The following is a 27,011-nucleotide window of genomic DNA, read 5'->3' as shown; positions in this document are numbered from 1 at the left end:
TCCGATCGTCTCCGTCTGTGATTTATTGGGATATTCGAATCCTCCGCTCTCCGTCCTTTCTCCATCCCTCGCTCCACATTCCTCGCGCCGCCTCCTCGCCTACACGATCTGTTTTTTAAACGAGTGTTCGGGAACGGAGATGAGGAAGAGTCTCGCTCCGAGGCGGGAAACAGCTGGGCGACGAACGGGATAATGGTTTTGGAGCCTCCCCCCCAAAAACCTCCCCTCATCACCCCCCCATCCCTTACCTGCCTCCGCTGACAGACGAGCAGAGGCACACCTGGACTGACAGCCGCCCATCACTTACCTGAGTGTGTGTGTGTGTGTGTGTGTGTGTGTGTGTCTTAATAACCTTCATAAAACATACTCCAACTGAAGTGTTTCCAGATTCAGTTCATGTTTTCGTTCTGGAGACTTTAAGCATTCTGACCGTCTGTCAGCAAATCACGCGCTGAGAGGATTTAGGACAAAAGTCTAAAGTACGTTTCGTAGACTTAGAGAATATGAAGCTCGAGCACTTCATTGGTCCCAGTTGAGAGGCCCCGGTGCGTCCGGCCGTCAGTCTGCCCGCGCTGACGGGGAACAGCGCTGACGGGAAACAGGAAGTGTGTCACTTGAGGGGACGCTAGGAAATATTCCTCGACTCAATGAATGTAATCTGCAGAAAGGCTGCATGATGTCTGACGCCGGGGTCAGAGGTCAGGCTTCCATGACCTGAAGTGTTAAGGTACCACTCTGTAATGAGTGCGAACAGCTCGTAGCTGAAGTACGTGCAATAATCCTGTTTCTATTGATAGCTCTTAATCTGGATTACGTCGTAGTCCTAAAACAGTGTTTACCAATCAGCGATGGGCCTCAATTTAACTTGGTTGTGCTAAACTAGGATGACCTGAAGCATATCAAAGGTTTCTGCACAGAGCGGACGGTGTGTGTGTGTGTGTGTGTGTGGTCTAGCATTACTATACTTGTGGGGACCTAAATCTGTTTACATAGTCACGTGTGGGGACTCGCCTCCCTTATGGGGACACATTGGAGGTCCCCATAAGGGATCATTAATTTCAGGGACCAGACTTGGTTAGGTTAAGTCTCCAGGAAATGCATGTAAGTCAATGTAATGTCCCCTGAAGTGATGTATACATGGTGTGTGTGTGTGTGTGTGTGTGTGTGTGTGTGTGTGTGTGTGTGTGTGTGTGTGTGTGTGTGTGTGTGTATTGACGTCTAGTTGTGAAATGTATTACCAGGTAAGAGTGAAACACATTTCACAGCTTGTTCACAGTCGTCTCTTTGACTCTCTGTCACCTTGCTGTAGACTGTGTGTGTGTGTGTGTGTGTGTGTGTGTGTGTGTGTGTGTGTGTGTGTGTGTGTGTGTGTGTGTGTGTCAAGTTGTTTAGAATTAGAACGGAGAAGTGTTGCAGTTCTCACAAATCACAGTCGGTAAGCAACAATATCAGATTCTTACACAAAATATTTTGATTTCTCATTTATTGAAATACATTTGGTTTTAGTGTCCTTCTCTTGACGGGCATCCTGCCCCTCTCTCAACAGCGCCACGCTTCACACGTTGTCTTATGTCATTCATTGTTTGTGTAAACAACTATTTGGAAATGTTTCCCACAATTAACAAATAAACTAAACCGAGTTTCCTCTCATGTTGTACAACCATGTGAAGAAGTCATTCAGCATTTCCATTTCGACAGGAACCAAACCCGACAGTGAGACCAATCGTTGTTCCTTTACTGCAAGCATTTCACCATAAACTCCATCTGATGCGTCTTCAAAGTCAAACAACATATCGTCTGCTTACAAAGAAGTGTTCTTCGTCACAGACTGTTCCAAAATCTCGACTTTTGTTTTCTCTCTTTGAAACTAAAATGCAACTCTTGATGCAAGAGTCTCCATTTGTTTTGACCTGGCTGAAATGCGATTACCCGAAATGTCCCTCGACCATTTTCCTAAATGTGTTTTCAGAATCAGGATCAGATCAGGATATCTTGTTTAGTCCCACAGAAAGAAAAGAAACCTCCGATGTCCTCTTTCCTGCAGGCATCTCAAACGCTGGAAGTGACAGCTGGACTGGACTCTGATCACTCAGACCGTACTGCTGCACGCTTTCCAACGGGCTGTCATGAGGTCACACGGCAGCCTGTAGGAACGGGTCTGAACCGTAACCATGCCAACGACAAACCTTCACTTCCCAACCGTCTGAATCCACTCACAGCTGTCCACGGCTCCGGGTCCAGTGCTTGCTATGACTCGCAGTCAAAGTCTTTATGTTGTTTAGAGTTACAGACGCTCTTTAATATCCGTCCCAACATCTCCTCAGCCAGCGCCCCCTGACCGACCCCCAACATCTCCTCAGCCAGCGCCCCCTGACCGACCCCCAACATCTCCTCAGCCCAGCGCCCCCTGACCGACCCCCAACATCTCCTCAGCCAGCGCCCCCTGACCGACCCCCAACATCTCCTCAGCCAGCGCCCCCTGACCGACCCCACATCTCCTCACCCCAGCGCCCCCTGACCGACCCCCAACATCTCCTCAGCCCAGCGCCCCCTGACCGACCCCCAACATCTCCTCAGCCCAGCGCCCCCTGACCGACCCCCAACATCTCCTCAGCCCAGCGCCCCCTGACCGACCCCAACATCTCCTCAGCCCAGCGCCCCCTGACCGACCCCCAACATCTCCTCAGCCAGCGCCCCCTGACCGACCCCCAACATCTCCTCAGCCCAGCGCCCCCTGACCGACCCCCAACATCTCCTCAGCCAGCGCCCCCTGACCGCCCCCCAACATCTCCTCAGCCAGCGCCCCCTGACCGACCCCCAACATCTCCTCAGCCCAGCGCCCCCTGACCGACCCCCAACATCTCCTCAGCCCAGCGCCCCCTGACCGACCCCCAACATCTCCTCAGCCCAGCGCCCCCTGACCGACCCCCAACATCTCCTCAGCCCAGCGCCCCCTGACCGACCCCCAACATCTCCTCAGCCAGCGCCCCCTGACCGACCCCCAACATCTCCTCAGCCCAGCGCCTCCTGACCGACCCCCAACATCTTCTCAGCCCAGCGCCCCCTGACCGACCCCCAACCTCTCCTCAGCCCAGCGCCCCCTGACCGACCCCCAACATCCCCTCAGCCAGCGCCCCCTGACCGACCCCCAACATCTCCTCAGCCCAGTGCCCCCTGACCGACCCCCAACATCTCCTCAGCCCAGCGCCTCCTGACCGACCCCCAACATCTCCTCAGCCCAGCGCCCCCTGACCGACCCCAACATCTCCTCAGCCCAGCGCCCCCTGACCGACCCCCAACATCTCCTCAGCCAGCGCCCCCTGACGACCCCCAACATCTCCTCAGCCCAGCGCCTCCTGACCGACCCCCAACATCTTCTCAGCCCAGCGCCCCCTGACCGACCCCCAACATCTCCTCAGCCCAGCGCCCCCTGACCGACCCCCAACATCTCCTCTGCCCAGCGCCCCCTGACCGACCCCCAACATCTCCTCAGCCAGCGCCCCCCTGACCGACCCCCAACATCTCCTCAGCCCAGCGCCCCCTGACCGACCCCCAACATCTCCTCAGCCCAGCGCCCCCTGACCGACCCCCAACATCTCCTCAGCCCAGCGCCCCCTGACCGACCCCAACATCTCCTCAGCCCAGCGCCCCCTGACCGACCCCAACATCTCCTCAGCCCAGCGCCCCCTGACCGACCCCCAACATCTCCTCAGCCCAGCGCCCCCCTGACCGACCCCCAACATCTCCTCCAGCCAGCGCCCCCTGACCGACCCCCAACATCTCCTCAGCCAGCGCCCCCCTGACCGACCCCCAACATCTCCTCAGCCAGCGCCCCCTGACCGCCCCCCAACATCTCCTCAGCCCAGCGCCCCCTGACCGACCCCCAACATCTCCTCAGCCAGCGCCCCCTGACCGACCCCCAACATCTCCTCAGCCAGCGCCCCCTCACCCACCCCCAACATCTCCTCAGCCAGCGCCCCCTGACCGACCCCCCAACATCTCCTCAGCCAGCGCCCCCTGACCGACCCCAACATCTCCTCAGCCCAGCGCCCCCTGACCGACCCCCAACATCTCCTCAGCCAGCGCCCCCTGACCGACCCCCAACATCTCCTCAGCCAGCGCCCCCTGACCGACCCCCAACATCTCCTCAGCCCAGCGCCCCCTGAACCGACCCCCAACATCTCCTCAGCCCAGCGCCCCCTGACCGACCCCCAACATCTCCTCAGCCCAGCGCCCCCTGACCGACCCCCAACATCTCCTCAGCCCAGCGCCCCCTGACCGACCCCCACCATCTTTGATCGAGAAAGCCTATATAAATCATTACAATAGAGTGATGTTCCCTCAGTGTGTGATTTATGAACTCCTTCGTGCATTGAATTAAAACAAAGTAAGGATATTTTCAGTTGTTCAACTGAAGTAATATCTGTTTAACAAACTAATGAACAAAATGATATAAAATACAATGCACACATGTCCCCTTGGTGGATTCTAGGAATATTGTATACAAAATTGTGTTTCTATTTAACTTATTGTACTAACTTTATTTTTGTAATCATGCATGGGTTTTTATTAACCTTTTGTTTAAATCTCACGTACCCCCTGCAGTACCCCAACGTACCCCTAGGGGTCCGCGCACCCCCATTGGAGAATCACTGATCTAAGCTAAGGATCAATCATCAACATGTGTTGTCCAGAACAAAACAAGGAATGTTTTTGTTGCGTGCAAAATCTATTTAATGCATTTTGTGGCCCAAAAAAGCATTTCAGTGAAACATACTTTATCATATTCTTAGAAAGCTTGTTTTGAAGAAAAGAAACATATTTATGATTTATAATCACCATTTAAAGTGAGATATTCAGACAGTTCAGCAACAAGGAAACACATGGGCACACACGACAGTTTCAATCAGCAGAATGGTTTATACACACAGTTAAGCTCACACACACTATTCTGTGAACATAGAGATTCACCTGCTGCATTAAAAACAGAGTTCACTTTTCTAAGACATGTTTTAAGAAATTTAGATTTTTGAAATAATTCGAGAATTATGAAGGAGTTAGGAAAGTACATTTTTTGGGGGAAAATAGTCTGAATTGTTTGGAACAAATCAGGAAATGAAATAACATTCACAAAGCAGGCGTTTGGTTCAGACTAAAGTAAGAGCCGACAGAACAGACACGGTTACAGAGAAGAGATAACGTCAATATGCTCTTCTTAGTTTCTCCTAACACCGTAATCCTGCTCGACATCCACCATTCTGAGACATTGAACAGTAATCTGATTACATGATGTCGCTGTGAGGAAGTGACTGCTGTCCGCTGGAGAGAGGGGCCGTGTGCTGAGAGGGAATCTGGATGCCTTCGTTAGGGAGTGGTCGTAAACAGCAAAATGCATGAAAGAGGAAAAGTGTTGAAATCCACGGGAACAAAAAACTATTGGTGTCTATTTTTGTTCTGTAGCTTTGGGTCCGTAAGTGTACGTCTTTGCATTGTCTTATAAAAGAATATTGAACAAGAAAATCTAAATGTGTGTATCCATGTGTGTGTGTGTGTGTGTGTGCGTGCGTGTGTGTGTGTGACGCCTCTGGAGGTCGACCCGGGGAATGATGAGGTGGCGCTTTCCTCCCTTTCTTCTTCCACTCTGCCTCGCTTTCTTCCTGAAAGACAGATTTGCATTCCATCCTGTTCCCTGTAAAAAAAAGGAACAGGCAGACACATGGATAATGGGAAGGTGTGCGCGCGCGCGTGTGTGTGTGTGTGTGTGTGTGTGTGTGAGTGAGAGAGAGAAAGAGAGGGAGGGAGGGAGGGAGGAGGAGCAGTGAATTAGAGGCTTGCTTGGCAGTCCGCAGACTGTGCAACGTGTCTGCTGCGCTGCTTCAGGATCAGATGTTAGCGCTGCAGCTCCTCTCCATAATGTCTGCTTTCTGTTTAATTACAGCTCACCTGCAGCCGGGCCGGCGCTGCACAGCTTCTGCAGCGAGGGGGGGGGGGCGGTAGAATCGCCCGTATGAACCTTTATTTGGGGGAAAATGCAGCCGCTTTAAAAAGGGCTTTTATTATTTAGAGCCAATAACAATCATAATGTCTGCGAAACCCGCAATTGTGCAGGTATTTCAAAACAGAGGCGGGCTCAACAGCTCGTTTAAAAAAGAGCAAACATCTGGTTCATGTGTACGAATTAGTGAAGCCTTTTTTACAATCCGCTGCTTCACCCTTTCATCCATCTATCTGTGGGTAATTTGTGTGTGGAAGAATAGAGTAAGCATTAAAGATTAAACTCAAGTTGTCCAAGTACATATCCTTGTGGAACGCCATATCTACCTACCTATCTATCATCTTGAGCATTTTCTTTTCAAATCACATGTTTCTTTAATTTAGCCTCCGTACAATTCTTCTAATATTAGCTTCTGGTTGTCTTAAGGCCAAACACTCAGCTTCTGATCTCCAGGATAGTCTTAAGTCTTTAAGACTACAATGAGATGTCAAATGAAACCTGCCCAATTAAAAAAAAAAAGGTTTTATTTATTTGAGATGAGATGTTCGATGCTACACCAGATCTCTCACCCGTGTTGCATTGTGGGTGATGTCGGACAGTGATTTAAGGGTTCTGCTGGTCATTAGTTTGAGCTGTTATGAGGGCTGCAGCCCCCCCTCAGGACGCGGCTGTGAAAGCTGATACAGGAGAACTCAACAAACATGAAATGAGATAACCGTTTTCAGCATTCTCAAAAAGTAAAGTGTGCAGTTCACGTATCAACAGACCCGTGCTGCCAAGTCGAGGCCTCCGTCTGCATGCAGCCATTTGATGTTAACACTTTTCTCAATATGCCGTCAATGTAAAGTCGTAAAGGACACGTAACATATCCCAAACTGAAAGTGCACAAACATCTGGTTGCCTCTCTAGTTTTTATTTTTTTTAGTTGTTGTTGTTTGTTCTGTTGTTGTTTGTTCTGTTACTTACATTTGTATTCTCTTTATCCTGTGAACCGGTCCTATCCCGTGCTTCCCCTTTCCCCACAGGGGTTAATAAAGGTTTATCTTATCTTATGACCACAAGTGAATTAGTTCCAGAAACAGCAGCTAAGTTACCCCAAGACGAAACCAACCCCTCTGAGCCGGCAGACACAATAAGAAACATACATGTACATCCTGAAGACTGACTTAACACCAACTGCCACACACCAGACTGAGCTGCTGTGGCCTTAAACTGGAGCCATTCTCCTCCAAGAAGTACACATCCTGAACCAGAACCAGAACCAGGCGTGAAAGTCAGGATTTGACCCATTTCTGCAGGATGAGCTGAAGTACTGTGATACCGGCATGAAGTGCATTTAAAAAGAAATGGACTGAACCGTCCTGTTCTGAAACGCTTTCCGTTCTCCCTGAAGAAGTCTACGAGAGTCCAACTGAAAATAAATCAGAAAGTGGACCAGAACCAGAACTAGAGGAACAGATGAGTGGAATACCTTTCACCTACACACGGATGGAAACAAACTACCGAACTGGAGTCACTTCCCAACACTCAGCCGGTCAAGCGAATCAGGAAGGAGACCAGACCCAGACCCAGACCCAGAACCAGACCCAGACCCAGACCCAGACCCAGACCCAGACCCAGAAGTCAGGGTTAGACAGGTGTCTGCTGGAAGAGCACTCATGTGAAGCACTTGGACGTAAACACTCATTTCAAACAAAACTAAAAACCCCCAAACTGGACTAAAACTTTATTTGCAAACTAAAGAAGTCTCCGAGTCATCTGAGCCAGAGGCGATCAGGAAGCAGAGCAGCAGCAGAACCAAGTCAGCACTGAAGCAGGAGCAGATCCTCGCTGCTCTCGGGTCAGGTTTCTGCGCTCAGCCCCCCTCCGGTCGGCTCTGGAGTTATGGAAGGAGGGCCATTCTCTTTTTTCTGCTTTGAAGGAGGGGTCCGCTCTTCCCTGTTGGGTGATGAGGGTGCAGTTCCCGGCACCTCCCCCTGAAGCCTCCCATATAAAAGCCCTGGTGGAAAGTGAGTGCAGGCAGTAGGGAGTTTTCTGTCGGGGTCGAGGGACAGTGAGCAGACGACGGACCGGCCCAGACACCAGTGTATGAGTGGAGTGTAGCAGGACAAGAAAACATCCCCAACTTTTTTCCTTTCCTCGAAGAGTCTACATGTCTGGTGACATCTAGACATGTTCAGCTTTGTGGATATGCGGCTGGCGCTGCTTCTGAGCGCCGCGGTGCTCCTGGTGCACGCACAGGGCGAGGACGACCGTAAGTCAGCACTCTAACGGAGACAGCTTCGCCTTTTCCTGCGTCTTCAACTTTTTCTTTTGTTTTTGGATGTTTGTGGATTTTCTCTTCGTGGGTGGACGGCTGCCGAGATCAGAGACAGAGGAGAGGGTTTGGAGAGGAGATAAGAAACTTTGATGGGATCTACTCCTAGATAGTTAAATAGATAGATAGATAGATGGAGAGATAGAGAGATAGATAGAAAGAAAGATGGATAGATGGATGGATGGATAGATGGATGGATAGATGGATGGAGAGATAGATGGATAGATAGAAAGATAGATAGATAGAGAGATATAAATATAAATAGATGGATTAATATATAGATGGATGGATAGAGAGAAAGAGAGATGGATGGAGAGAAAGAAAGATATATGGATGGAGAGTCTCTGCAGGACTTGAACAGAACAGGGTGTACGTAATGCATCGGGCATATTGAGAGGGCCCCTCTCTCTCCCTGTGTCTGTCTCAGCCTCCCCCCCCCCCCCCCCCCGATGCCATGCAGGGCGAGTTCCTGCAGGTTTTGCAGTCGTTTCCTCCAGGCGAAGCTTTTCTGTCCTCTCCAGATCGAGCCCCAGAGAACAGCAGCTCTACTTTGACTTCTTGAACGTGGCATTGTGTTAATTCAACCCCCCTTAACGATGATGCCCCCCCCACAACAAGACTCCCACAGGAGGGAGAGAAAGGAAAGGTGGTATGGTTTGGACGGGTTAGGGTTAGAGAATATAGGGTTAGGGTTAGGGAGCAGCCCAGCTCCAGGACTGGGGGACATCGGGGGACATGTCCTCAGGGCTGATTGATGTGGATTCACCGCCTGGAGCCAAGTGATGAGTTGGCCAGGTGAGAGGGGGAGGAGTCAGAGAGGGAGGGGTAGCCTCGTCTGCATTTGACCTCCACCACCTGAGCGCCCTTTGTGCCACGGCGTAGAGTCAGAGCCAGTGCAGCTTCTCCGGGACAAAGACAGGGTGCAGAGCTCAGAGTCACTTTTTCCAGATGTTGTCTGGAAAGATCTCAGCTGTTGAGAAGCAGATGTGGTGTCAGAGCGCCACCCAGAGGCAGCTACAGGTCCTGCAGAAACATCTGGCCGCCACGTCCCCCACCCCTCCTCCTCCTCTCCTCTTCCTCCTCCTCTTCTTCTCTTTCCACTCTTTTTTTTGTTTCCTCTAATTGCAAACACATGCAGTGTTTCCAGCAGCTGGTGCCAAGCCGCCGCTCTGAGCTCAGCCCTGATGCATGCTGGGAGCTTTCTAGCCCCAGAGAGGAGGCCCGGCTCGGTGACTCTGAGTCAGAGCGGAGGGCTGGGGGGGAAATGAAGTCACGTTTGCTCCGTGCTGACGTGACCTCCCCGTCACCGGTCCTCTTTCTGTCATCAGATCTGCTTCGTGCGGTCACGACCCTGCCGCCGCCTTTCTCCTCTCTTCGTCTCGCCCGGCTCAATATATTGCATCACATGTTTCATAGCTGTTATTCAGAGCAAGATGGGGTTGAGTATTAAGTAACGGGACTCTTCCACATGTTGACTGTGGGGATGGGATGGAAGCAGCTCTGATTGGTCGATGCAGATTGAAGCAGCTCTGATTGGTCGATGCAGATTGAAGCAGCTCTGATTGGTCGATGCAGATTGAACCCTGATGCCACATATATACAAACCTCACATTTCATTCTACACGTTAGGTGGCGTGTTGTTGGTTGACAGTATGTGGGATCTGGAGAGCCGCGCACCGGGACGTTGCATCCGTTCAAATAGATATTCTATAAATACATTCAGATTTGAGTTAAATACACTTTCTAGATTCTTATAGTCTTTTGCTTGGATGCAACTTTCAATCTCTGCCTCCTTTTAAGACTCACTTCCGCCTCGACGCTAGCTTTGCATTTCTGTCCACACATGCATGAATCTCACCTGTCCCTCTACCCTGCCCCCCCCCCCCCCCCCCCACAGGTACAGGTGGCAGCTGCACCTTGGACGGCCAGGTGTTTGCGGACCGGGATGTGTGGAAGCCTGAACCCTGTCAGATCTGCGTGTGCGACAGCGGCACGGTGATGTGCGACGAAGTTATCTGCGAGGACACGACCGACTGCCCCAACCCCACCATCCCCCACGACGAGTGCTGCCCCATCTGCCTCGACGACGGTACTGCACCCTCGTACATGCATCACTGCACCCACGTAGACTGCACCCACATACATGCATTACACCCAACTGCACCTCTTCTACCCCTGTGCTGGTAGAACATCATAGAACTGCTCTGTCAACAGGTGCAGCTAAATTAAAATAGCACCCCTGACGGTGCACTTCCAACGAGATGTAAACACACACATGTTGCTGTCGCTGATGTGTGTGCGATGCCCATGGTGTGTGTGATGTCCCCTGCATCCACTTCTTATTCATTTTACATTTCTTATTCACAAAAAAGAAAATCCAAAACATGTCCGTCTTTTTTAACCCGTTCACATCCGGCTGTAACGAGCTTTCACGCCACACCTGTCTGATCCATGCAGGACGTACTTCAGGACTCATGTTTTCATCTATTGTTTTGTAAGATGTCTCTCTTCATTTCTAACCCGTTGTCCTCCGTCTCTCTGCAGGCTTCCAGGAGCCACAGGTCGAGGTAAACATGCCTTTGATTCATTATATGATCCATAATGACGATGATTGACCGTATCTGCTCCTTGATAGTAATATTGATCTTTGAGAGTTAGAACATATGATCATCAATTGAACATGATATTTATTTAATTGAATGTAAAGATATTGTTAATTGATCTATATCAGTTATTTAATAGACGTGTACGTCTAACTGTTCTCATTATGTATACTTGTGTTCTCTCACAGGGACCCAGAGGAGAGCGTGGAGCCAAGGGAGACAGGGTACGTGCAACACTCCTTTCGCATTCCCTTTGTAATCTGCGGTGGTGCGTTCACTGTCTGCGGGGATTCCTGAGCGCGTGGGATGGGGGTAGGCCGCTGCGCAGAGCAACGTGTCCACACAGGATCTGTACTCATGTCAACAGAAGCTAGTCCAGGCAGCATCAGATCCCACTAGCATCGCTTTGTATAATGGCTTTTGCAAAGCGTGCATAAAGACAGGCTGGAAGACAACATTAAAGGCACATACAGATCCTGACGTGTGTGTACATTAGAGCACGCGAGTCACTGAGAGCAGGGAGCAGGGGGGGGGGGCATGCAGAGCGCAGGTTGAGACGTGCACACTGAGGAGGAGGCAGGACATCATAGTGCTCCAAGCAGTACGGCAGGCTTGTGGTGAAGCCAATCTATCTATTTAATAATGTTTGCGATGAAAACATACTTTTAAATGTATTTATAACAATTCAGATTTGTATTTGGCCATTTATTTACATTCTGACGCAAAGGGGTTTTATTGAGACATTTAATAATCTTCTAATAATAACTGAATATCATATTTATTATGAATATTTTCATATTATTTACTTTGTCAAATTAATTATGAACATTTATTTTCAGTTGTTGATCAAATATAGAAGGGTTCCTAAATGGTGGTTCTTACCTACTTCCTGTCTGCTGAGGTCACATGGCCACTAGTCCATTGCTGATTGGTCAGTCTCACAGGCCCCTCCTCCAGGTGTAATGCTGCTTCCATCACTGTCGACACACCTGAGATATACAAGATTACACACAGTGATGAATGAAGACTAAAAGCAGTCATGTGATCGGTTTGAACCAATCAAACAGTTTAGATTTTTAGATTTGATTTATTTATTTTGAACGTGAGACAGAGAGACAGACACACAGAGAGAGGCAGAGAGACAGAGAGACAGAGAGACAGAGAGAGAGAGACAGAGAGACAGAGAGACAGAGAGAGTGAGACAGAGAGACAGAGACAGACAGACAGACAGAAGGTGATTATTGGGTCCTGACCCCTTCCTCTTCTCCCCCCGCAGGGTTCCACTGGTTCCTCTGGTATGGATGGTATGGATGGCCAGCCCGGCCGCCCCGGCCCCCCCGGCCCCCCAGGACCCCCCGGCCTCGGAGGAGTAAGTTGCACATGTTATATCTGCAGTTCTGTATCTGACTCGTTGGGGTCCAGAAGAGCCTCCGTGGGGATGGGACTCATGGGAGAAGCTTCTGGGAGGGTCTGAAGAACTTCTTCTTCTGTGGTGGTCAGACAAACAGAGGGAGAAAACAAAGCCATAGAAGTATTGGTTAGCTTTCTCTCTACTACCCATAATCCTTATTGGGGGCATGCACACCTCAGGGCTTTGTTTTGACTTTCTTTGGACCAGTATCAACCCGTAAGAGGCTGTCGACACCGCTTCAGAGAGGACAGGAAGTGCCGAGAAACCGGATCCCACTTCTACAGATACAACTCAAGCGTTTCATTGATCTCGAAAAACCCATCTTTAGCTTCAGATAACTGTCAGTTTGGCTTTCAGACTGAGGGGTGAGGTCAGACTGAGGTCAGACTGAGGTCAGACTGAGGGCAGACTGAGGTCAGACTGAGGGCAGACTGAGGTCAGACTGAGGGCAGACCTTCATTAGGGGCAACTCTTACCACATCTATGCTAACATTCCCAAAGCTTCACAATCTAAGTTAGCATGCTAAGATCTGGTTAGCCAGCAACTTTTATACTAAACTAACATTCCCATTGACCCCATCATAATTAAACTTACTAAACTAATATCCCCACTGATTGTGATCTGTAGCTTAGCATACTGAGCTAACATGTGCAGGCTAATGTTGGTTTATTATGTAGAATTGATCATTAGCTCATATGCTAATTCACTATGCTAAGCTAACAGTATTATCCCAGTGTTATTAAGCATGCTAACAGAGAGACATTAACTAGCATGCTAACACATACTGCTAATAGTATCACAGTCTAATCCAGCAAGCTTCATTAAAATAAGTGTATTGTTGATTTCTATCCTATTTCTGGTTAACATGCTAATATGACATACCATGCCAGTCACATGTAGCATGCTTGAATAGAGCTAACCAATGACTCAAAGGCTTATTCACCACTACAGACTACCATTTCACCATTTTATTAAGCATGCTCGGATTCATTTTGTTTCTGACTTCCATCCTAACCCACCACACAACAGAAACAACAGACTTCCATTGAACACGCTAAGCTAACAGAGTCGCTAACGCCATCAGCTGCAATGTCTCACATTAAGCTCTTCAGCCGAGAGATGGATTTATTCTTCATCCATCCCAGACTGGGAAACTGTTTTGGATTCATGAGCGAGAGATCATCTCAAAGGGTTCGGGGAGGCTGAACTGAAGTGATGGGATGTCTCAGAGCACAGGTGGAACCAGGCGGCTGGTTCACATGTTCAGAAAGCGGCTGGGATGCCCCAAAGTTAATTTAAAAAGAAATATTATACCCCGAGTGCATCCTGTATCCTATAAAGGTCATGAACATGCAATGTCTTCAAGCCATTATCACCTAAGTATCATCGTGTGTGTCCCCTGAGAGCTGGACTGCAATATTTAAACCTCCTTTCCCTTTTGTTCCAGAACTTCTCTCCTCAGATGTCTGGAGGCTATGACGATAAATCACCTGGCATGTCTGTGCCCGGACCCATGGTAAGACACACCCACACACACTCTCACACACATTCTCACACACACTCTCACACACATATGTAACTGTGAATCAGAGTCATGCCGTGTCTGATGTGCCTCTGTCTGGTCGACAGGGACCCATGGGATCCCGTGGACCCTCCGGAGCTCCTGGATCTAGCGTAAGTACCCATTCCTCTCTTTGGTGCCCTCACTGTTCCAGTATGGCTTAGGTTCATTTCCTAATCTGTCTAAAGGAGGTTGAGAATGCTGCAGAAAGTGTCTTGTGTGTTCAGACCGAAGTGCATCCACGTGAACTGGAAAGACACGGGGACTCAGTCTGAAACGCACCGAGCTGAAAGCTAAACCATACAGAGGTGTTATGGTTTCAGCCTGGGCCACAATGTCCACCTTCCCTTCACTGCTCTCCTTGCTCCTCTCTAAAATACGACTTGTCAGATCCAGGAAGGATCCTTCAAACTGTGCAGCCAGTCGGTTAGCTTTGAGCTTGAGATACATGTCTTGATCGAATGTGGACTTTGAAGCAGACTTCTGGGGTGTAGTTGGAGCCAGAAATCCATTTATTCATTTTTCTATTCACTTAGTTTTCCCGACAAAGTGAGCATTAAACGCCTTTCTGGGACGAATGAACCGTAAGCGAAACCGAACAAACGGATCTGAAACAATCATCAACAAATTAAATTAAGAAAGTCAACACTAATTTAAAGTAAATTGGAATTGAACCAGGTCGGATTTAGATTGGATTACATCAGAGGAACTCTTCCCCAATCTGAAAGAAGACTACAGAATGAAATGTTCACCTGATGATACTCCACATGTCCAGCATTGGTGTTGTATTCATGGTGTGTATGCCCCCCCCCCCTACAGGGACCTCAGGGATTCACCGGCCCCCCTGGTGAGTCTGGAGAGGCTGGATCTTCTGTAAGTATTAGCATAATGGACATTGATATTTACCCACAATTCACCTTGAGAGTCTGTCCTCATTCTCAGTGTTTCTGTCTCTGCAGGGTGCCATGGGCCCCCGAGGCCCCGCCGGACCCTCTGGCAAGAACGGAGAGGATGTAAGTCCTTCTGCTCATATTCATTGATCTCAGAGTAATACTGATGTACTCTGCAGGTTACATTGAAGCCAATACTTGTATCTTAGTTTTGTAGCTTCAGTCAGCACCGAAGACTAACTTTCTCCATCTCTTAGGGCGAGTCTGGCAAGCCCGGTCGCAACGGTGAGCGTGGACCATCCGGCCCACAGGTGAGTCCGAAGCCAACGAGCCGATCTTATATTCTAATCGATGCAACGTTGAAGAAAGCTGTGATACTGAACGTGTCTCCTCTCTCGTCTCCTCCCTCAGGGCGCTCGTGGATTCCCAGGAACTCCAGGTCTGCCCGGCATCAAGGGACACAGAGTGAGTCCAAGCTCCGGTTCAACAAGACACGACATAGCATCTCCGCTAGCCGAGCGCTAACCTTAAACCTCTCTCTCTCTGCAGGGATTCAGCGGTCTGGATGGAGCCAAGGGAGACGGCGGACCCGCTGGACCCAAGGTACTGCCTCGCTCTGAAACATGACAGGACGGTCCTCTTAAACCCACATGCATCTGGGTATCTGTAAAGCCTACCGACACACCAGCTATGTACTCACACACCTGCTCAGTATGTAGAGGCAGCCTTGGGCCAGAACACATGGGATTCAATGAAGCCAGCACAAGCAGTAATATAAGAATATACACATACATTTCCACTCAACATGTTGGGCACTAGCTATACCATAGGGGGCTACAGAGGCTGAGGAAACCTTACGAGCTCAAGCTAGCATCGATATCTCCCAATGCAACCAGTGGCTTCTGTTCTTCAGACGTGTCCGGCTGCACACACACCCATACACTCACCCAGTGGTTCTGCAGAGCTTCTGAGCCACACTCCTTCCTCACCTCACCTGTTCTGTCTTTAGGGAGAGGCTGGATCTGCTGGTGAGAACGGTACCCCCCGGAGCTATGGTGAGTAAAACGAACGCCCCCTGTCCGACACATGGATGCTATCTTGGATCTCCCCTCCTTTCAGATTGACGCCATTTTAAAACTAACGGACTCTTCTTCTCTGCCTCAGGGACCCCGTGGACTGCCCGGTGAGAGAGGTCGCAACGGTGCTTCTGGAGCTGCTGTGAGTGCACACACACACACACACACACACACACACACACACACCCCCACACACACACACACACACACACAATACTGCAATCATCATGAGTTGGTCATTGAACGCATCATCCAATCACCTGTGTCTGTGTGCTGCAGGGAGCTCGTGGTAACGACGGTGCTGCTGGTTCTGCCGGACCCAACGTAAGTATACTTGCTTTTCTTACTCTTGAAAGGTTCTGAGCGGTTCTCCGGAAAGCACCGCTTCCCCTGACCCTGGTTTGAAACCCCAGGGGGATTCCCACACATCCAGATGCACCGGCTGCAGTGACCTGAACCTGTGTGTGTTTTGTTTCCTCCCAGGGACCCACTGGCCCATCCGGACCTCCTGGATTCCCCGGTGGCCCTGGATCTAAGGTACAACAACAACAACAACAACAACACCCTCCATTCCTCTTGTCTCGTATTCAACATCTTCCTCAATCTCCCATGGCCTGTCAACCCCAAGTAACCCCACGCCGTCTCTCCTTCTCTTCTCAAGAGAGGGAGAAGCGGTCCTCAGACATCGACTGATCTGCCTGCGGTGCTTTCAAGCCTTTATTAAACACACCTTAGTCTGATGTTAAACAGGGGTCGGATAGCGTTTAAACAAGCTTGCGTGAAAAGTGACAGAATATCAAACATTATGGATATTAAAGATAGTTGTTTGTTGCACCGTTGATGGCCAAGATTATACAATACAATTCTTAATGTTGAATATTCCTAATTAAGAAATGCACCCGTGTTCTCTGGGTTACTTTTCTTGCATAGCATCCGCAGAGGTTTGATGAAGATGAGGATAAAGAGTGGGAAGCTTTAGTTTGAGTTGATTGTCCACAGTGAAGCTTACGCTCTTTGAAACACGCTCAGCCCATCATTTTAAAGTCAGCCCCAGCAGGTCTTTGTGTCTCACCTGCATGTGCATCCCTCTGAGGGTCTTTACCCATGATGCATCAGCCCTCTGGCGTTGGTTCTGATGATCTGACGGTTGTTTGTCCACCCTCAGGGAGATGCTGGAGCTCAGGGAACTCGTGGATCCGAGGGACCCGCTGGAGCCCGCGGCGAGGGCGGTAACCCCGGACCTGCTGGCCCCGCTGGACCTTCTGTGAGTACAAAGAAAAACCTGCTTTAAAACAATGTCTTCATCATTTCTTCATCGTCTTCCGGTCTAAATAAAACCCCTTCCCCTTCCTTTGCCTCTCAGGGAAGCCCCGGTACCGATGGAGCCGCCGGAGCTAAGGGAAACCTTGTGAGTGTCCCTGTCTGAACATTTACTTCCTAAAGGTCTGGTTCCTTGCAGTCCAGCATGAAATTAACCAGTTGTGTGTGCTGCCCCCTGCAGGGTGCTGCTGGAGTTGCAGGAGCACCTGGTTTCCCCGGACCCCGTGGACCCCCCGGAGCCCAGGGTGCTGGTGGTGCCCCCGGAGCCAAGGGAAACTCTGTGAGTGGATACATCACATGCATATTGGAGCTACATTACTTCAGTTGAATTCGATTTGTAATGTTTGTGTTTCTGCTCGTGCCCCTCAGGGTGAGGCTGGAGCCCCAGGATCCAAGGGAGAGGCTGGAGCCAAGGGAGAGGCTGTGAGTTGAAGCTCACCACAGTCAGCATATTGATGCACACACATGTATGAATATGCACCTCTAACGCTGTGTGTGTTGTGCAGGGTGTCGTTGGAGTCCATGGAGCCACAGGCCCAGGAGGAGAGGAAGGCAAGAGAGGATCCAGAGGAGAGCCCGGTATTGCAGGAGCCCGTGGAGGCCCAGGAGAGAGAGTATGCATCTTATCTTATCTAATGTTCACTATATCATACTGTTTACTTTAATATGACTAATTATGAAGTGTAACACCAAGAGGGGAAGTCGTAGCAGCGCCCTCTGCTGGTGGGACATGACTCTAAAGAGAAGAAAGACGTGATAAAGAGTTGTACACCAATGCTAATGCAGGAACAAAGCGTACCTTCATGATATGTAGAATATAAACACAGCTACACCGACAGTGCAATATGCCTTCAGTGTTTCTGTAATGCTTATGCTATTTAGATTATTGTGCAGCTGCTAACCGAGCTTTCCCTCTCCGCAGGGCGCCCCTGGCGGTCGTGGTTTCCCCGGATCTGATGGACCTGCTGGTGCCAAAGTGAGTAAACACAAATGTTCTCCATTCTCGTATTTAATTGACAAACTGTTGATCTGTTTCTGATCGAGCTATCCCTCCCTCCCTCCCTCCCTCCCTCCCAACGTAGGGCGCCAATGGTGAGCGCGGCGGCCCTGGAGCCATTGGAGCCAAGGGTTCCTCTGGCGAGTCTGGTCGTACTGGTGAGTCCGGTCTTCCTGGAGCTAAGGTGAGTTTCCTTTACAGTCTATCGTCAGAAACATCAATACAGTCCTTGCCCATGCCATGTGTTGACCCCTGACCTCTTCCTGTAGGGTTTGACTGGTAGCCCCGGCAGCCCCGGACCCGACGGAAAGACTGGACCTGCTGTAAGTCCAGATTCACTATAGCAACACAACCTCATCAGAACACAGAGATTGTTTGTGCTTAAATTAAATGCATCTATTTGATACCAGGGAACCACTGGACAAGATGGTCGCCCCGGCCCCCCCGGCCCCGTTGGAGCTAGAGGTCAGCCCGGAGTCATGGGATTCCCCGGACCCAAGGGAGTCGCTGTGAGTGTCTTCACGTAGACCATATATTCCTGAATATTGTACTGAACTGAGCGACTGAGAAGTGGTCTACGCACCCCGTAACGTGTTCTGCTTCTATGTGCTTCAGGGTGAGGGTGGCAAGTCTGGCGAGCGAGGAGTGATGGGACCTACTGGCGCTCTTGTAAGTTGTCTAAACTGCACACTTTGAGTCCATTTTACTGTTTCCTGTAAGGCTGCGTCTGAAAGACCACCGTCTCTTTACCCAGGGTGCCCCCGGAAAGGACGGAGACCTCGGTGCTCCAGGACCATCTGGACCTGCCGTAAGTAAAACACTCACCACGAAATACACCAACACATCCAGAGCACGCACCTCTATCGAGACTGGAGCGGTCCCATTCGCCGAGTTGGACAGTTCTTACTCTGACGTTGGGGGGTTCGTTCGCTTTGGGTCTGAACATGGAAGCAAAATGGAAGCCACACCAGTATTGTGCTGTTTCCTACAGCTCCGACTTCTGACAGCACATATCATGGAGCACACATTCCCTATTCGTCTTCCGATCCATTCCAACATGCGACTGGCTCTTCCGTAGCGCATGCAACACATTTCCACCAAGTTTCACGATAATCCAAGATGGAGTTTTTCCGTAATCCGGCTGCAAACATACAAACCAAGCCCGAAGACACAGCCCGACTTCTGGTCACTTCCCGTTGGCACTCACAGCCCTTCCCTTGTTGCTTATGTTCAGGGACCATCTGGAGAGAGAGGAGAGCAGGGAGCTGGTGGAGCTGCTGGATTCCAGGGTCTTCCCGGACCCCAGGGTTCCATCGGTGAGAGTGGAAAGCCCGGAGAGCAGGTACTGACCCAAACATGACTGATTCCGATACCTGATCATATTGATGCTGTCCACTAAATGAATTGCCTCTCTTTCTGCTTAGGGTCTGACCGGTGAGGTCGGAGCATCTGGACCCGCTGGAAACAGAGTAAGTCACCAGTCAGTTAGTCGAGGACCTTTGGAGATGAGTCTGATACGGGCTAATGCTAATAGTCTAAAGCTAGGTGCCGGCACACATACATGTACACATACTTCATATGGATGTGGGACTCAAGTGTGTATATATATTCATTTCTTATTTTAAAGTTACTTGACTGTATATCATCCTAATTAGTCCGTCTTATCCTAAGTGATCTTATCTTAACTGCATACGGGAGTACCCTCCTCCTCATAGTCGTGCAATCCAGATCGATCCAAATGATTTCTTTGACCACCCTTGGAACTTCAAGTAACCCAATGACCCCCCCCCCCCCCCCCTCAGGGTGACAGAGGTTTCCCCGGAGAGCGTGGGTCTCCTGGTGTGAACGGACCCGCTGGAGCCCGTGGATCCCCCGGATCTGGTGGAAACGATGGCGCTAAGGTAAACAACGATAGGAATGACAGAACCCTCTTGATGAAGTTCTGATTGAGTTCTCGGGTAACCCTTTTCCCTTCCTCCTCTTCCACAGGGAGATGCTGGATCCCCAGGTAACTCCGGAGCTCAGGGTCCTCCAGGACTCCAGGGTATGCCCGGTGAGCGTGGTGCCGCTGGCCTTCCAGGACTGAAAGGAGGCAGAGTGAGTCTCCACAGCCATATTCCCAGTAGTCTTGGTCTTCCCAGTCGTGCATGTGATGGGACGTATAACCGTCCGTAGCAGCAGTCCAGTATCCCATGCATGAACCTCACACCCCCCTTTTCCACCCTCACCCCAGGGAGACCAAGGAGGCAAGGGTGCTGATGGTGCAGGTGGAAAGGATGGCCCCCGTGGCTTGACTGGACCTATTGGACTTCCTGGACCCGGTGGATCCTCCGGAGATAAGGGAGACGCTGGAGCACCCGGACCCGGCGGACCTGCTGGATCTCGTGGAGGCCCTGTAAGTAACAAGTCCACTTGGCACCACTCTCTTAGAAGATACAGCTTCATCTGTGTTGGGAACACAGGGAGAGTCTCTAACAGTCTGGCTGCTTGAATCAGTGACTGACTCTTCTTCTTCCTCCTCTTCAGGGTGAGCGTGGAGAGTCTGGACCCCCCGGACCCGCTGGATTCGCTGGACCTCCTGTAAGTCATCTCTCCAAGAATATCTTCACACCGACTGCTGTGCTTTAGTTTGAAGTTCCATCGTGTCTGATTGTCCTCCGTCCGCAGGGTGCTGACGGTCAGCCCGGTGGCAAGGGAGAGTCTGGAGATAACGGTGGTAAGGGAGACGCTGGTCCCCCCGGTGTTTCTGGACCCACTGGTGGCGCCGGACCTCAGGTTAGTACACTCATCCCGGGACCCAGTGAACATAAGGAGTTGAGGCGAAGTCCTGACATGTTTACTGACAAGACGTTGTGTCCTTTCAGGGTCCCAATGGAAACTCTGGCCCCAAGGGAGCCCGCGGAACCGCTGGACCCCCTGTAAGTCTGACATCATGGCGCTTACATGTTCAGGCAGCCGTTTGCAAATGCATGGACTGTTTTGGATGTAAACAATATACACGTTTCAGAACGACTTCTCAAAAATGACCTTTCTCTCTACTTTTACAACTTATATCGCTATTGCAAAATAACCCTTTAGCTGTTTGCATCACACTTAAGTGCACAGCAGCTTTTTGATTAAAATGCGCCGATGAGATCCAGCTAACGGCCCTCTGTGTGCCCGCAGGGTGCTACTGGATTCCCCGGTGCTGCAGGTAGAGTCGGAGCCCCCGGCCCCTCTGTAAGTCTTCCCCTCCATTGCACTATATATTATTCTCCCTCTCCTGGCGTACTGTAGCGATGCTAACTGCCCCCCCCTCTCTCACAGGGAAACTCTGGCCCTGCTGGAGCCCCCGGAGCCGGCGGCAAGGAAGGACCCAAAGGAAACCGCGGAGAGACCGGAATTGCAGGTCGCGCTGGTGAGCTGGGAGCTGCTGGACCCCCAGGAGCTGCCGGAGAGAAGGGTGGTCCCGGTGGTGATGGACCCTCTGTAAGTTCTATTCATCCATCCCTGAGCTCGTGCTGGCGTTAAGCCTCGTTAGGGGACGTTCATCCATCTCTGAGCTCGTGCTGGCGTTAAGCCTCGTTAGGGGGAGGCGCTGTCGAGGGAAAGGTAAAGAATGACGTGATCGACACCCTGAACAGTCAGAGGTCGCGAAAGAGGGGATTCAGGACGTCTCTTTGAGTCACTCCGTATATCAGAAGATACTGCTCATCATTCTGCATGTTAGGAAGGAAGTGTGTATAGATGAGTGTGTGAAGGATGTGAACTGGTGTGGTGTGTGTCGGAGAGTAGGAGAGGCCGTTACAGGTCTGGATGTTAAACATGTTGTACTCACTACAGGTGGACAGGGTAACGACTGTACACCTTCCCACTTCAATCCAGACAGTATTTCTTATATCACAAGTTCTCTGGCAGCTTGTGTTCAAAATGCAAATCGATTCAATCTACTTTGCATCAACTCCTGGATGTTTTCTTTCTGTTGCCTGATGTCTAACCACTGCCTCGCTCTCTGTCGCCCCCTGCAGGGAAATCATGGTACTTCTGGACCTCAAGGTATCGCTGGATCTCGTGGTATTGTTGGTCTGCCCGGACAGAGAGGAGAGAGAGGCTTCCCTGGCATGAACGGACCCTCTGTGAGTTCCTAAATCACTCCACAGAAGCACAGCCGGCACCGTGCATCTGAACCAGCGCTAAAACATCTCAGATCAGAAATATGACGAATCAAATAAGACTCCAAATCCACTTCGAACGGATGCAACTATAGAAAGGAACCACTGACTATGATTTACAAACTGTACACGTGTGATTTTAAGGGAGGATACATTAACTTTATTAGTCACTTCCTGTCTTGCTGCTTTAACGCATGCAGTAGTCGAATGGATTAAAGTACATTCACTCAAGTATTAAGGTATAGTTCAAATACCTGAATACTGAATACACAGAGCCCAGGTGATATATCAGGAACTGAGATGGGTTGAACTTGACTGACTGTGGCTGTCCTCTACAGGGAGACCTTGGAAAGCCCGGACCTTCAGGACCCGGTGGAGAGCGTGGACCCTCAGGACCCTCAGGCCCTGCTGGTCTGGCTGGAGGCTCTGGTGAGACCGGACGTGAGGTAAGAAGAAGCACCTGTACCCGCACGCCGCGTTTCAGTCTGAATGTTGAACGGTTTCCTTACACGCTGACATGCTTTGTGTTTTAGGGAAGCCCCGGTAATGAGGGGTCTGCTGGCCGTGACGGACCCGCTGGACCCAAGGTGAGTTCAGAAGGCCTCGAGCCCCGAAGAGTGGACTGACCGATCTTAGATGGACCTGATTCCAGACAGTACAGTGACACGTTAGAGCATCTTCAATATGGGGATTGGGTTTGGATCCAGAGGGTGGCCAGAGCAATACACATTCGGACACAGTACCAGTTCATCCTCATGGGTTTAGAGCAGAGCACCAGACCCTAGGAAGGCTGTCATGCAGAAGCTGGATCTTACTGTGTTTCCAGTCACTTTGAGTCCTTTAGCAAAGTATGCTACCACGATGCTAAGCTAAGCAGGGCGGTGGAAAGTACATTTGCTCAAGTACTGTATTTAAGTACATTCCTTGAGTACTACCACTTTATGCTACATACTTAGGGTTAGCATAATTGTACATCGGGGAGGCAAATATTTTCCTTTTTAATTTGCTACATTCATTTAACCCTAACTAATAACGGTGTACTTATAGAACTCATGATCTGCTGCTGATGACACACATTTCCTTTGGCTTTTAGGGAGAGCGTGGAGAGGGAGGACCATCCGGAGCCCCCGGGGCCCCTGGACCATCTGGTGCCCCCGGACCCGTTGGACCCGCTGGAAAGAATGGAGAGCGTGGAGAGGCTGTGAGTGACCGTAGTTCAGAGCATACATTGTGTTTGAGCGCAGCCCGCTGAGCTCTACATTAAACGTGTCTCTGTGTGCTTCAGGGATCTGCTGGCCCTGCTGGTGCTGCTGGCTCTGCTGGACCTCGTGGCCCCGCTGTAAGTAACAACCCTCACAACGATAACACATGAACTGACAGCAGACAAGAGAAGGCAGAATTCATCATGCCCTGCTTCCCCCTCACAGGGACCCGCTGGACTCCGTGGAGACAAGGGAGAGTCCGGAGAGGCTGGAGAGAGAGGCCTGAAGGGACACCGTGGATTCACCGGCATGCAGGGACCCATCGGACCCTCTGTATGTCCCCTCAACTCTATATCTTCATCATCAGCACAATCCACACATGGACTTTGTTTTTCTTACTCATGTTTCTGTTCTTAATGCATAGGGATCCAATGGAGAGGCTGGACCCGCTGGTACTTCTGGACCCGCTGGACCTAGAGTGAGTAAACCAGACACACGAGCAGTTTAAGTGTTTTCAGGGACTTTGACACTTAAGGTTTCTCTTTATTCTGTCTGCAGGGCCCATCTGGATCCGCTGGATCTTCTGGTAAGGATGGTATGAGTGGTCTGCCCGGACCCACCGGACCTCCTGGAGTCCGTGGTCGCTCTGGAGAGATGGGACCTTCTGTAAGTCCATCACTCTAACCATTTTACCCAAGCATGTGAAACAAAGCTTCTAGCGGCCTTGAAATAACCACCTCCTTCCTCTTTAGGGTCCTCCTGGTCCTCCCGGACCTGCTGGAGCACCTGGTGCCCCCGGCGGCGGATTCGACCTCGGCTTCATCTCCCAGCCCCAGGAGAAGGCCCCCGATCCCTTCCGTATGTTCCGTGCTGATGACGCTAACGTTGTCCGCGATCGCGACCTCGAGGTGGACGGCACCCTGAAGAGCCTGAGCCAGCAGATCGAGCAGCTCCGCAGCCCCGACGGCACCCGCAAGAACCCCGCCAGAACCTGCCGCGACCTCAAGATGTGCCACCCCGAATGGAAGAGCGGTCAGTATTCTAGAGAAACTGAAACAAACGGGATTGCAGAATCTTATTGCAGGGTTTTTCTGACCCTTTTCCCTCTCAACTCCTTGCTCTGCAGGACAGTACTGGATCGACCCCGACCAGGGCTGCACTCAGGACGCCATCAAGGTCTACTGCAACATGGAGACCGGAGAGACCTGCGTATCCTCAACTCAGCCTGAGGTTGCCAAGAAGAACTGGTACACAAGCAAGAACATCAAGGAGAAGAAGCACGTCTTCTTCGGAGAGGCCATGACCGAGGGCTTCCAGGTAAACATGCCAGACCCCGTCCTTGTGTCCTGCTCCAATCCCATCCCTATCTGCCTTTGTGTTGGTCTTTCCTCTACTACCTCCATCTCACCTCTCCACCTCTTATCCCCCACACAGTTCGAGTACGGAAGCGAGGGCTCCGTGCCACAGGACGTCAACATCCAGCTGACCTTCCTGCGTCTCATGTCCACTGAAGCATCCCAGAACATCACCTACCACTGCAAGAACAGCGTCGCCTACATGGACGCCTCCGCCGGAAACCTCAAGAAGGCCATGCTCCTCCAGGGCTCCAACGAGATCGAGATCAGAGCCGAGGGCAACAGCCGCTTCACCTACAGCGTCCTGGAAGACGGATGCACGGTGAGAAACCTTATTTCATGCCCTTGTACCAACTGCACCAGTATATCAGTGAAGCATGCTAGCAGCTGCAGCTCGTGGACGTCTTTTGGCCAGATGTAGAAATCCAGTGTGCAGAAACTGAATGCTGACCCTCCTAACTCCTGTTTCTTTCTTCTTCCCCTCCAGTCACACACCGGAACATGGGGCAAGACAGTCATCGACTACAAGACAACGAAAACATCTCGCCTTCCCATCATTGATATCGCTCCTATGGACGTTGGTGCTCCAGACCAAGAGTTCGGCATTGAAGTTGGACCCGTCTGTTTCTTGTAAAAAGAGAAATCTGGACTTGAAATTGTTGTTGTGTGTGTGTGTGTTTTATTTTTTCATCTCTCTCAACAAAAAAAAGCCCACCAAAACATTCCTCTATTGCCATTTTTCTGACAAATCTGACCCCTCGCTCCTGATTGGCCGTTGCTCCGACGATGGTCCAACCTGCACTTCAACAAAGATGGCGGCGTTTGCATCGCCGCGTTTGGGACCACTACTTTTCTGACTCTTGATTTTTTTTTGTTTTTTTTTACCATCACCACGGATCCCGTAGAGAAGACATTTTGTTTCACTGGCAACAAGAAAATAATATATGCTTCTGTAAAGTGTCAGGTAAATTGACTTCCCCCTCTTCCTGCATCCGAAGCCTCTGGAGTTTCCAGAAACAGACTTTCACCGCACTGTGGCGAGAGGACAGAAAGGACAGTCCAGCAGACAGAACTCAATGCATTGTTTCAGGTGTTGATGAATAAACGGTGAAACTGACAGCCATGTTTGCCTCTGTTGTTCTGACGCCTGCCCCCCCCCCTCCTCTCCGTCCTGGATTCTGTAGCTGTTGTGATTTGTGTGTTGTCCCAAAGTCACGTTAAAACCACCAGCTGGGTTACACCTCTTTTACTTTGAAATGGGTTACACCTCTTTTACTTTGAAAGAACCCCTATGGCTACCTCAGATCTGCCATGAGCAGCAGCACAGGGCCCAGTGTTAGTGGAGCTATATGTGGTGGGGGGCCGGGGGGGGTTAGCAACGCTTTAGCAGAAGCAGATCAAACTCAAGGTGCTATGCTTCCTTCGGGGGCCCCTGGTTGTCTGGTTTGTCCGCACTATTGTGTAGTGTCAGGCCTCTCCGGCGCGGGGGCCCTCTTGGTGCTAAGGTTGTATTGCTGGTGCCCAGAGAGAGACAAACTTCTTCCATCTCCAGAAACACTCGAGCTCCGAGTTCCCAGTGGATCCATATCTTCCCCCCCCCCCCTCCCCTTCCCCTCTCCACCCCCCATCTGTTGTTTTCTTGTTTTCTTGTGCAAAAGTTGGATTGTTCTCAAAAAGAATTGATTCAGACTGAGCGAGAGAAGGCAGACACAGCCCTGGGGACAACACCACACGGATCTGTACCTATTTGTATATGTATAATAAATTGAGATGTTTTTAATTATTTTGAATGCTGAAATAAAGCATGTTAAGTGGTCTGACATGTGAATCCTGCCTGATTCCCTGACTCCTTTTCTGCCTTCAAAAGGACTTCAACTAAAGCTGACTTTAGTAGCTCGCTGAGGACACCAGATTTAAGGACTCTTAAACAACACATCCTTGATCTAGGAGCTGGATCAGGTCTTAGTGTTAAAGGGCTCAGACCGGGTTAGGGTACATCTGAAGTGATGCTTTGAACCTGCACATCTCTGAAACACCGTTATCTCTGAGAGGGAACGCTCAACAGCTGACGCTCCAGACGGTCAACATGCACACTCTGTGATAGAAAGGAGGTCATAGCCGTGGCCTACCTG

At 50.4% G+C, this 27,011-nt stretch overlaps 1 protein-coding gene across 1 annotated transcript; it reads left to right on the top strand.

The window, feature by feature from the left end:
- The first annotated feature begins 8,024 nt into the window (after window positions 1-8,024).
- LOC117444715 (collagen, type I, alpha 1a-like) lies at window positions 8,025-26,699 on the top strand. The gene is given in 50 exon segments (XM_034080139.2): window positions 8,025-8,249; window positions 10,210-10,401; window positions 10,857-10,879; window positions 11,104-11,139; window positions 12,192-12,284; window positions 13,775-13,843; window positions 13,957-14,001; window positions 14,708-14,761; window positions 14,848-14,901; window positions 15,036-15,089; window positions 15,190-15,243; window positions 15,328-15,381; window positions 15,788-15,820; window positions 15,822-15,833; window positions 15,943-15,996; window positions 16,134-16,178; window positions 16,338-16,391; window positions 17,020-17,118; window positions 17,218-17,262; window positions 17,356-17,454; window positions 17,544-17,597; window positions 17,681-17,788; window positions 18,097-18,150; window positions 18,257-18,355; window positions 18,441-18,494; window positions 18,582-18,680; window positions 18,787-18,840; window positions 18,926-18,979; window positions 19,406-19,513; window positions 19,596-19,640; window positions 19,974-20,072; window positions 20,161-20,268; window positions 20,405-20,566; window positions 20,698-20,751; window positions 20,839-20,946; window positions 21,036-21,089; window positions 21,337-21,390; window positions 21,478-21,639; window positions 22,179-22,286; window positions 22,661-22,768; window positions 22,856-22,909; window positions 23,416-23,523; window positions 23,608-23,661; window positions 23,750-23,857; window positions 23,949-24,002; window positions 24,083-24,190; window positions 24,277-24,556; window positions 24,651-24,841; window positions 24,959-25,201; window positions 25,367-26,699. Coding segments are annotated over 50 exon segments (4,344 nt in total). The 5' UTR covers window positions 8,025-8,167; the 3' UTR covers window positions 25,514-26,699.
- The last annotated feature ends 312 nt before the right edge of the window (window positions 26,700-27,011 follow it).

The sequence above is a fragment of the Pseudochaenichthys georgianus genome, unplaced genomic scaffold (assembly GCF_902827115.2).
Source record: "Pseudochaenichthys georgianus unplaced genomic scaffold, fPseGeo1.2 scaffold_904_arrow_ctg1, whole genome shotgun sequence".
Classification (NCBI taxonomy): Eukaryota; Metazoa; Chordata; class Actinopteri; order Perciformes; family Channichthyidae; genus Pseudochaenichthys; species Pseudochaenichthys georgianus.
Note: the sequence above shows the minus strand (reverse complement) of the source record. Positions and strands in the feature narration are given on the sequence as shown.